This window comes from Culex pipiens, chromosome 2 (genome assembly GCF_016801865.2).
Source record: "Culex pipiens pallens isolate TS chromosome 2, TS_CPP_V2, whole genome shotgun sequence".
NCBI lineage: Eukaryota > Metazoa > Arthropoda > Insecta > Diptera > Culicidae > Culex > Culex pipiens.
In genome coordinates, this window is record NC_068938.1 from 192,398,117 (window position 1) to 192,410,033 (window position 11,917).

At 41.9% G+C, this 11,917-nt stretch overlaps 1 protein-coding gene across 1 annotated transcript; it reads right to left on the reverse strand.

Annotated features, from left to right (window-relative positions):
• Nucleotides 1–264: 264 nt before the first annotated feature.
• Nucleotides 265–11,698, reverse strand: LOC120426094 (uncharacterized). Its single transcript, XM_039590797.2, has 3 exons — nucleotides 11,628–11,698; nucleotides 11,481–11,558; nucleotides 265–11,281 (listed from the first exon to the last, which is right to left on the reverse strand). The coding sequence occupies exon 3, from the start codon at nucleotides 11,253–11,255 to the stop codon at nucleotides 720–722; it is 10,536 nt and encodes a 3,511-aa protein (XP_039446731.2). The 5' UTR covers nucleotides 11,256–11,281; nucleotides 11,481–11,558; nucleotides 11,628–11,698; the 3' UTR covers nucleotides 265–719.
• Nucleotides 11,699–11,917: the final 219 nt, after the last annotated feature.

Consider the following 11,917-nt stretch of genomic DNA (forward strand, 5'->3'; position numbering starts at 1 on the left):
ACAAAATGGCTCTTAAAATTTTACTTTTCTCTTTGCATTTTTCACTTGAAACTATGCACTTTGAACATAACATTATTAACTTTTTATATTGTATATAATTTTTTATTATATTAGTTCTTTTTTTGTAAAGTGTTTAAGTTATTGTTTTGAATTAAATCAGACAATCTTTTTTCTTTACCTGGATAAGCGCTTTCTCTGCTTATTTTTTTTTAAAAGTGCTAAACTATTTTTAAAGGGCAGTGATATATAATAGCATGTAATGAATCTGAATTATTATTTATTAATTGTTATGATTGAATATAAACTACAGAATAGAGATATAAAATTAAAAAAATGCCGGTGTGGGAAATGCATCACATAAACCGATGTTTTTGTATATTGTTTTTTTTTTTAATTGACGTTGCAACTTTTGGATTAATAACATTTAAAAATTATCTCCTATGTTATATGATTGATAATGTAAGATTAAACAAAGTACAAGCTATGTTTTAGTTATGTAAATTTTTTTTTCGTGTTAGTAGATCATTTTGTGTAATTTTCATTAGGATATACTCAATTTGTTTATTTTTTTTTATTTTTAAAACTTTTAGGTAAATGCATTTTTATGCTTGAATTTACTTTTGACAGTACCAGGCCAACCTCCAATCATTATTTTATATTTCTCACATTACTTTTGCCAAATTTCTAGATGGAATCCCTTGATCTCTTAGTTTCAAGTTTCAATTATAAACCGCCAAAAACGCCTCCCTCAAATCGGACATGGCCTTCCCGTAGATCGTATCCGTCGAAGCGTTCCTCCTGAGTCCAGCATTCACAAACTGTTGCGAACCGTAACATGAAACAACTTCAACGCGATGAGCACCACCACGGCCGTGCCAGTCTGAGGCATAGTTTTTCCTATTTTTAGCACGCTCCAGCAGGTCACCGTAAGCGATGACTCCCCTGGAAGGACACTCGAAGCAGGTTTGACAAAATTGTGCAAAGCAAAGTTCCCTGATGGTCGACGGTTTGCTGAGGTCCAGGATGGTTTTCAAACACGGATTGGTGTTGGTTTTATTTTCGGACATTTTCACCAAATGTTGGCTGATCTCCAGTGCGAACTGCTTCGAAGGGATCGATCGCAGCTCAAAAATGCTCCCAAGAAGGCAATCGTACAGGCAGTTGCTGTCGGGGGTTGGCTTTCCGGGGGTCTTGTCAGTTTGGCCAACGCGGAATTTGTTGTCTATCAGATGGAGGTCATTTGTGATTCCTTTGAAGTTAAGCGGAGAGGAATATGTCTTTCTTGCTTCAGTGCCATTCGCAAGATTTACGCAGATACTGGAAATGACCACTGCTCGTCGCAAAAGAACGAACCGCGCAGCGTCCAAACAAAGTTCCAGATATTGAACGTCGATCGGTTTTCCTCTGCGAATGCAAACTGCCAGTCGCTCCAGCTCGGTAGAACTCTGTTTCCATTTGGCCAATGCCTCGTTGAACTGCTGATCGAGAAGATTCTCGACCGGAGTCATTGCCTGCGCCTGGCGCTTTTTTTCGGCCTCTTTTTTAAGCTTCTCAATTTGCACCTTTTTGGTGAAATCTTCACTCGCATTGGCTTCTTCTTCGGTGCCCAGTTTGAGTTCAATGCATCGTTCAGCGTAATTCATCAGCAGAAATGAGCCTTTCTCTAGCACTGGTTTGTGGATGACTTGCTGAAAAATAGTTTCCAACCTTTCACGCAAAATCTCCTTCACACGATTAGAAGCGTCTGTCGCGAATACCTCAATAGAGTTGATTTCTGGTGGATTCTCAACTGGTTCTTCATGGGCAAACTGTAACTTTAGCTTATCAGACAAGTCTCGTAAAATTTGGCCAACATTCATCATCAGTTTTGGACCGTGGCTTGAAATCGATGTTTTGGTCACTTCGTTTACTTCGTCTGACAAAATTGACACAACTGACTTGTGTATATTGAGTCGCTGCGTTGACTTGGAAATGACATGCAAAATATTTTCCGAAATTTTCTCAAAAATCTTTCCAAAATTTGTAAAATATTGTTGTCTTTTAAAATGACTTTCCGTAATAGTATCAAAATTTTGTCGAGCTTTTTCGACACCCATTAATTGTGCAGTATTGCCTAAACATTCTCCAAAATCCTTAAAAGTTTCCTCATTTTCTACTATCGTTCGTATTTCATCACTTAACTTTGCGCATATCAATTGGAGGCGATCCTCAATTAAAAAGATAACACTAGAATTGTCGGAAACGACGTCGAATCCACGGATCAACGGTGTAACTAATCGTCTCATGTGCTGAGTGTCTCGTTTGTCGGGTTCAGAAACATGAGTAGCAAATCTCATAAACCTGTCTTGCCCCACTCCAATGTAATGGGCTGCCATAAATGCAACTCGTTTCAAAAAATTGTTATATTTCAGTTTATAGTAATCATTGCCGTACAAGCTGCAAGCCATACGGAATGCACTGCAGATGTTTTTCCAACTGGCCGTGAACTTGCTTATATCTTGAGCCATACGTACAGGTTTGCGTAGATATGGATTAAATAAAAGCACAGACGCTATTTGAGTTGCACCCCACAGAAATGTAAAAGCAATCTTGACGTGGGTGATGTTGTCCTTTTGCAGTAGCAAATCGACTCCATTTAGTGAAAATTGACTCCATTCTTCGATGCTTGCGCACTGGTCATGTGTTGAAAATTGATCCAACTTGAGTTTGCACATGGTTCCTTTTAAGCTATCCAATCGTTGAACAACATTTACAATGCTGTTTTCGTCCAGAAAATGTAACGCATTGCCAACAGAATGTTCGCTCATATTCGCGGAAACCTTAGCCGGTTCGATGATTCCACTTGCAAGCAGGTCTGCTACAAATCTTCGATGTGGCTTAGACATCAACGTTATATCAAAGAATTTATTTTCTCTGACACAGCTCAACACCCTTTGGAACGCAATCCTGTAGCAAAAGCACTGGTTTAACAAATCTTTAACGTCTTCCTCGTAAATCTTGTACGGTCCCAGCTGGATTGATTTAATCTTGGAGTAATCACAACGCAGATCGTAGACTTCTTTGTTCAATTCTCGTCTGCTCAAAACTTGAAGCTGTACCAACAGAACCAGAATTCGTTTCGCATCGTTCGTATTTATGTTAAGCTTGGAAAAGTCTTCTAAACAGACCGAATCATAGCGATTAATATTTCGAGACTCCAAATCGGTTCCATCTAGATTTAATCGTGCTTTTCTTTGAAACGTAATTGCTCCAATTTCTTTGAATATCGCATATTTCACCGGCCCAAGAGCTGTCTTCAGTGGCGTCTTGGAGTACACATTTTCATTCAGCAGCTGATCGGGATACAGCAAAAGCTCTCCTGCGTCGGGGGTCACTTTCGTTACCTTCAGCGCGTGTTGTGTTACTTTCTTATCAAAGAATTTCATGTCTTCAAATGATAACACATTTCTATCCAATACGATGTACTGTTCGTCGTCTCTCAAGACGCCCTGCTCTAGGAGAAATTTCCAAAAATCTTCTCTGCTTGGTAGCTTCATCTCTTCTTTTAGCAATCGTGAAAACTGTTCAATCTCTATCGATTTTTCCTGGTTTTTTCGACAGTTTTCAAGAAAGTTTAAAAGTTTTTCCGCCGATGTACCATAACCATAGCAAAGCCCTTTCAATTCGTCCTCAGTAATGTTTTCCTTAATTGTCGGGTGCTGAATAAATTTGTGTTCAAGTAAAGCGTAAAATATTTCCAATGACAACCCCTTTTTGATGTTGCTGTCGTCCGTGAAAGATGTTCCAGTGACCGGATGACCTAGAATGGCATCGATGGATTGTGTGAGTGATCCGTAGAACTTGCAGATCGTTTGCTTTTGTTCCTTGTAAGCAGTAATTGGAAGAATGTTGTTCTTAAAGTTGGTTTTTATCCTTTCGACCACTATCACATTCGTCATCAGATGCACACAACGTTCATCGAAAAGGTGGGCTGCTTTACGAAGCAGCTGTGAAAAGGTTTGTATCTCTGGCTCATTGATGGCAGTCATGTTAATTTCTGTAGACAGTGCGTACGCTTTGTAGTAGTAAGCACCCTCCGAAAATTGTGGCTCCATTGCGATTGCCTTGTCAAACAGCTTATGGGCCAGCTCTCTTTGCTTATTCACTGCAAGGTACTGACCAAGTCTAATCATACGGGGAATACTAGTATCGACCCATTCCAGCAGGGATTCGTTGCTTGCAGCATTCAAAGATTTTAGCTCCACCAAAAAATCAATCAGCGATCTTTCCAGTATGCGTGAGCGCTGTTCAGAATTGTCCACCAAGTTCTTCCCATTTTTATCCAACCAATACACCCATCTGTCCAAGCAGCAACTCAACAAAATTTCTATCAGCTTTTCATCGCCTTTAGTGACAGCACTTGTTGAAAGCAGCTTTCTCAGCTCGTCATATTGCTCGGTAAACATCTTGAAACAGGTTTCTTCCTTCGCAATACGAGTTTCATAGTACGCCTTGATCAGCGAGATGCGGCAGAGTTCACGCGAATCTCGCTCCCGTTTGAGCTGCATTACGTTCGCGGACTCTGTCAGATCCAGCACAATCAGCTGGCCAGATCCACGGTCACCACATCTGGCTGCCCGTCCGAATGCTTGCTGCTCAACGCGGATGTTGCTCGGCAGATAGGTCAAGCAAACATGCACTCCACCGGCTTTTTTCAATTCGGGAGTTATTTTTATGTCCGTTCCTCGACCTGCTAGGTTAGTGGCGATGATTATCTGACCCGGCGGTAGTTCTCCTATGTCGAACTCTTCGTACTCGCGAGTGTAAGTGCGGATGTGGGTCAACGTTTTTCCTTCGAAAGCTTTATAAAGCGCAGTCACGTCATTCAATGTTTCACAAATTATCAGAACAGAACGCTGCCTTCGCTGGGTCATGTGGATAGTGGATTCGATGATGGCATCGGTCCACTCAGCAGCACTTTTGCAAACGATGGGAACATCCTCGTAAAACAGTTTACACTTTGCCGTGGGAATATTTACAAAATTTACACAGTAAATCTCTTCCAACAAATCCCGCTCCCTGTGTGATCCCAATGTGCCAGATAAACCGTACAACTTGTCGTACAGCTTGAAGAACGTTACATTCGAGATGAACACTGCCTTCAAGCTCTGCAGGTACGTCTTGCAACCGTGCTTCAGCTGTACAAACTGGTGCAGCGCCGCTTCCCACTGACTATTCACCAAATCTGTGCCCGTGTCTCTGTCCAGGATCGTTATGTTGGGCGTTCTATCGGCACTGCTTCCGCTTCGATCAACATCGACCACATAGTCGTGGCCAGCTTCCATGACGAGAGCCATCTTGGCAGCTTCGATCCACGACTCCAGGTGCAAATCCACAAATGATCGCAAGTAATTGGGCACGTGGATGCACTTCTCTCTGTTGATATACTCCGTCAGTAGGTACTCCAAACGATCAAGGTAAACAGAGTATTCGGATCCCAGCAACTCACCGAGGACGTCATTCTTGATGTTTTCTGTCATCAACTTGCCATCACCGTCAATTATCTTGGCCTCGACAAGCTTGTTCCAGATGAAGTTTCGCTTTTCCTCGCTCAACGTCGCATCTATCTTACCGATGTCTGTGCACTTTAGTACTCCATAAATTTGCCACAAAACTGCATCTCTAATTAAAGTGGAGTCAAATCCATTTGAACTGTTGTTTACCCACTGCCAAATGAACACGTACACGGACTCCAGTTTGTCCATGGCGGGCAAGTCGTGCGACAAATACAGCATGTTATTACCCCTGTCCAGCAGCATACTGTCCACTTCGTCAACGATGACGTTCACGAAATCTCGGTCACCCAGTACGTTCTTCTGGTAAAACTTGTGCAGCAGATAGTCCCGCTGAAAGCTGGAAAGATCTCCGTACACAACCTGATTCCCCGAGTAGGCTTCCTTTCGCTTCTCGATGTCTTCGCTGCAGTTGTGGGACACGTTGATACCAAATTTAGCGTAGATGGATTTACTCTGCTCGGCGTCTCTCTTGGCCAGCACCGACGAGCTGGTGATAATGTCCACCTTCTGACCCTGCGATGCCTTGATGATGGCTACAGCTACCACAATCAACGACTTGCCCTCGCCGGTGGACACTTGGGCAAGCGTGTTCGTGTCATTGCTAAGCAGTGTTAACACGGTGAGTTTCTGTGAATTTCTCAATCGAAAGTTGAAGTTTTCATGAACGGCATCGTCAATATCCCTAAGTTTATCGAGTGTGCTTTTGTTAGCAAATTTTACAGTTTGTGACATATATCCTTTGAAAAATTTTCCTTTGACATTGGTCAGTAGATTTGTTGAGTCTTTTTTCAAAAGATTGTTTATTATTCCTCTTTCTCTGTTAATTTTTTGGATGTCCTTTTTAATTTCTGGCATTTTCTTCAAAATATTCTCAGAAGCATGTTTGTTTTCGAGAATAAGTTGCACTAAAATAGCGATACCTCGTTCTTGATAGTCAATAGCTTGATTTTTCATTTTTTTCAACCATTCAGGAAACCCGACTTCATCGAGAGTACCAATGTCTTCTTCAGTAAGAATGCACCTTCCATTGTAGACATTCCATAATGTATTGACAATGTTGATATCAGTTACATGATGACGTTCAAGTTTGTCGAAAAGCTTTTCAATCATTTCGAAGCTATAGTTGTTCAGCAAGGATACTGTATAGTACGAGGCTTCTTTAAACTTCTGGCTATTTTGCGGCCAACGAGCGATTTCTTTAAGCTTCTCTGTCCAGAAAATCTCCTCTAGTACATAAAACCACTCAGGAAGATCTAGCTTTTGCAATGCTTCAGGTTTGATGTTACTGAGATATAACAATCGTAACATTCGGTCCACTTTTTCAACTGTTAGAGAGTTTTCTGGTTTCTTCTGGTCGAGTTTGCTACTCAACAAAATCAGAATTGATTTATTTTCTACCTTTGATAGGTGTAATCTCCATTCCGACTTTTTTACTAACAATTCTTTAAAGTATCGCTCCAAGTTTAGCAGAAGTATCTCTCTAACCCAGTAGTGCTGCGGATAAGCTAACACAATCCAGCTTGTGATGGTTTCCTCATGCAGTCCCTCAGCACATGCAATTAGGTAGTGATTCACAAGAAAATAAATTTCATCAGTTGAAATATGTTTACCTTCAGTATCAAATCTTAGCAAAAGGTTTCGCAAAAGTTGATTGTGGGCACTGTTTGAAACATCACTTTTAGTAAACAACTTTTCTACAGTATGTCGCTCTCCAAATGAAAAATATTTCACTAGGTCCTCTACAAGATTGACATTGCACAAATTCTTTTCATCGCTTTTAGTAGCACTACGCATTAACAAATCATCTGCCATGAAAGAATCAATCAACTGTTTTTCGCCGAGTGATGTCAAATGGGCCGATATTTCGGAATACTTTTTGGCTCGTGATCGCCGACTATCTTCCAACTTCATAAGATTTTCATTTAAACTTAGTTTGAAGAATGAATCATTTTGCTGCAGTAAGTATACGATCCCGTTCGCTTCCGGGTTGTGATTGTGTTGCAGAGATAGCTTACCACGGGAATCCCGAACATAAATTCGGATATTTACCCCAAAAGCAGTGGCCAACAGCTCTCTAAAACTGTCTGTTAAGGGTCCTTCGCGTACAATCGTAGATCGAAATGTTTCAAAAAATTGATCATCTTGCAAACATTGACCCCAGCCAAACTGCGGGATCAGACTGTTGATGTAACAAGCACGAAGATTACCTAGACGATAATCGCGATTTATGTCGTCGATTAGTTTCGGGGCAAGAGTTAAATCTTCATTTCCGTGGTACCATAAACGAACAACCGAATTTGAAAAGGTGGACTGAACTAACTCTTTCGCAAATTGGTCCCTCAAAACAGCAGAGTCATAGTCCTGAAGTTCAGCAAAAAACTTGTATCGATCCAGGTGGGTCTGAATGGATGGGACAACGTTTTTGGAAATTGCAACTTCCAGCAAGAAGGCTTGCACAACTGATGGTGGAAAGTGCTTGCGGTTAGACTCACAATAGGAAGAAAGCTTCTGTTGCTTTCTTTTGTTGGTGGTTTGAAACAGATACTCATCCAGTGTGCCCAAAGAATCATGCCAAGCGATGCCACTTTGCTTACGATCTTCTTCGAGGCAAATCGAAGTATACCGTGACGCTAACTCTAAATAGTCATTATTTATGGTATCTGCATCAAATGTGTCGGAAAATTCTTCGAAAGCTAAAAGTTTATATTTATCAATCAATATTTGCCCAATGGTATGTACATCTTTTGCTGTTAGTTTAGTTTTCTTTTTTTTGAGTGATTCAAACAAAACTAATTTGCCGTGAAGATCAGATTTTTCAATTCGACAATGCCGAAGTTGCTTCCAGTTGACCACCGAATCACTTTTAAATGCTGAATTCATTAATGATGTAGATTTGAAGGTATTGCGCTTGGTTGTACTTGGTATTTTTGGTAGAGGTTCTCCTATGTCTTGTTCGGTGTTTTGATGAGATATTAAATGGTGAACTCTTTGTCTTTTGTTGGTTTTTTTGCGCTGCTCCACGGATCCGTCCATTGCTCGTTGCCGGATGCACTCCATGCGATTGTATATGTTCAAGAGGACATTTTCGTCAACAGAATTAAAGTACTGGTCGTACTTGGCGGTGAAGGAGCTCTCAACGATTGTTTTCTTCATTACGGCTGCCGATGTTTGTCTGCGATCGCGTTGTACAAATTGTCGTCTTTGGTGACAATTTTGGAAACTATTTTCCGGTCTGGTGGCATGTGTAATGCTGGCATATTTGTTCTTATGCCAACACCAAACACTGTCCTTTCTGGAATCGTCATGATACTTGACAGTGAATTTACTTTTGTAGTCTTCTCCGTAGTAATAAGTCAACCTCCACATCTGGTAATCCAGATAGCCCATGTCCCAACCGTTGAGGCCAGTGTTGCCATACAATCCAGCTGCTCCTGGGCGACCATCCTGGCCCCGGGTAGTTGATTTTTGAGCATTGAAAATTTCTCCTGATGCAATATTCTTCACTACGATATGCCCGGGAAATCCCCCTTGGCCTTCTCGTCCAAAGTCACCCCCTTGGCCACCAGGTTTACCCAACGAACCCTTGTAGACAAGGTAGCAATGGCTGTAGTTTTGAAATATTTTTGGTTCACAGTATGAAAAAACTATCCTTTGACCTTCCAAGCCACAAGCTTCAATGAAATATTCACTGTCTCGTATTTCTTTTTTGCTGGTAGTGGGAAATCTTCGAGCGATTTGCTCAACCATCCTTTGGGCACCTTTTGCCCTAGTGCTCGCTAGAGCTATGAATCTTACCGGTGACTTGAAATCTTTTTCAAGCTCTTCTCGCTTTATGCCAACCCCATCTTGCCCTTTTTGCCCGTTTCCACCGTCTTGACCGTCACCGCCGTTACCTCCATTGGAAATGATTGAAAGTTGCTCGCAGTGGGTCATTCGTTCCGTCAAAATTAAAACATTGCCCCCACTTTCACCGGGAAGCCCATCTAGGCCTGAGCTTCCCTCCCCTCCCACAGCAATAGCTGAGCGGGCTGGACTGTACGTGTGAACGCAGTGCTTCCCAGACACATCCCACACCACTGTTCCATGCACCATGATGAGCTTAGATCTTACAGCGATATTTTTCCCGTACCAGATGTCGTTCACAAGATCGGCGTCCACATGGAATACTTCCCAACCGATGAAGCGCACTTCAGATATGCTCAATTCTTTTTTTAGCTCGTTTTCTACCGATTCCAGAACATCACTCAGCACAATATGCTTTCCCAAAACTTCAACTACTGCACGACCGTCTATCATGACGGTATCAACTTGCACTGGGTCGATAAAACGGCGAATGGTTTCTTGTATTTTGTCTTCAATAATCAGTTGGGTCCCTTGTGGCAACTTGCTGACCATGCACTTCAGTTCCGTTAGATGTTCATTATTTTCTAGGTCGGTTAGATTCATAACATTCCTGAAATCTACCTTTGGTGATTGTTCCTTGGCACCTAATCTACCTGCCACTACCTTTACGTTACGAGACTGGCTCAGATAACTCGTTAGGCAACTTAACAATCCTAGCTCACCCTTAACGGATTCACAAAAGTTGTCAATATGTTCCAAACATACGACTTTAAAACGTTGTACGATAGAATGTTCTTCTTCTTCGTTCAGTGTTAATTTGAGCAATTCTTTATGATAGTCCAATGTTTTAAAATGCTCTGGGATATCATCCCAGGATTTCATATGTTCTATTAAATTTAAATTGTTCAAAATGTCAATTTCTTTACTACCTCTCAAAAATGACGCCATTGACTGTGTAATTTCCTCCAAGCACTGATCCAAGCAAATTGTTTTGTACTCATCCTCCACGAAAGCTATGTCTATCGCACTTAGCTCCTGCCCAATATCACGCACGACAGCGCACTTTACCTGTTCCAAGGACATTTTGTACTGCATCACCTCGCTGTAAATCGTACTTCTAACGCGTTCCTTTGCACCGCCGTACAACACTTCCTCTCTGTCTGGTTTATGTTCCGGGTTTGGACGTTTCGAGTCACCTTTGCTAGGCTCGCCGTGCTGGACAAGATGATACGCTCGGGCCAAACATGTCTCATTTTGGGCAGGAATCTTAGCCCGTTGAAATGTTAGACCGAGAGCTGCTTCCTCCAGGGAGATGACGAGACGAACCAGTTGTGTGCACCAAAGTAGCTGTCCCAGGTGCTTCTTGTCCTGGCCCGAGCATTCTTGCAGATGAGGAAGCAGCTCAGAATTGTTATCTATGCTGCCCAACGCAAGACAACTTTCGACATATTCCTTGTGAGTTGAGCTTTTGAGTGATGCGGTCAGTTTGTGGCGTTCTCCGGTGACCTCTTCCAGTAACTCCCTGACATGTTCGCTCGAATCGTCCACCGAGTGGTCCCGATCATCTGCAGGGATTTTGTCGTAATTCTGCAGGCAACGGTTCAGAAATATCTGCGTGCTGTGTAAATCCAACTTTCCCAGAAAGTAACAGTTGTTCAGATGGACTGCCAAACCGTGATCGTGGTAGAACATCAGCTGGTGGTACTCTGATATCTGTTGACTGTCAATCTGATTCAGTTCAGCTCTTGTGTTTTGATAACTTGCCGCTATGGTTTCCAATGATTCCTTCAGCCATGGTGGTGTCTCGCTGGGTTCCCAAAAGCGTTCCAATGCATCTATCATTCCATTACGCTCCATGATGATGATGGTTAAAATGACATGACCTGCCAAAGTATCAAATTAATCAAAAATGTACTACCGGGAATCAATTCACATCCGCTGATAGCATCACTAGACTGCACTTTCAAGCAATATTCGAAATCTTATCTTGGTTTCGTTGAGCAACAGGACGTGACATCAATTTGCGAAAAAAAAAACATGGCGCAGTCCGCAAATGCGAATCTAATTCGAGGTGTGACTTACCTTATTCGGTTTTAAACTATAAATCAATCATTGAAATACACCAATTTCATTAGCACTTTCAACTGCGTCGTTTGCCGTCTATTGAGAAAAGAGTAATGCAAATAATAGAGCACCAGTTAACGAATTGCTAAATGCAACCAATCTTACCTGTATCGAACGTTCCGACTGCTCTGGACACGTCTCGGCAATAAAGTGTGAATGTTGATAAGCTGTACCAGGATGAATGAATCATGCACTTTTAAAGGGGCCATTCATTAAAATCGAAACCCACAACATCGCACTGACATGCTTCAAAACTTCACAGGCTTCTTGATACAAACAAACCCGCCTTACTTGGATTCCTCGCGTTGCGGAATAAATGATTGTTCAAGAAAACATAAACAAACTTCGGACGCCGGTCGATGGACGGTGTTTGACACCAGCGGTGCGCAATGACT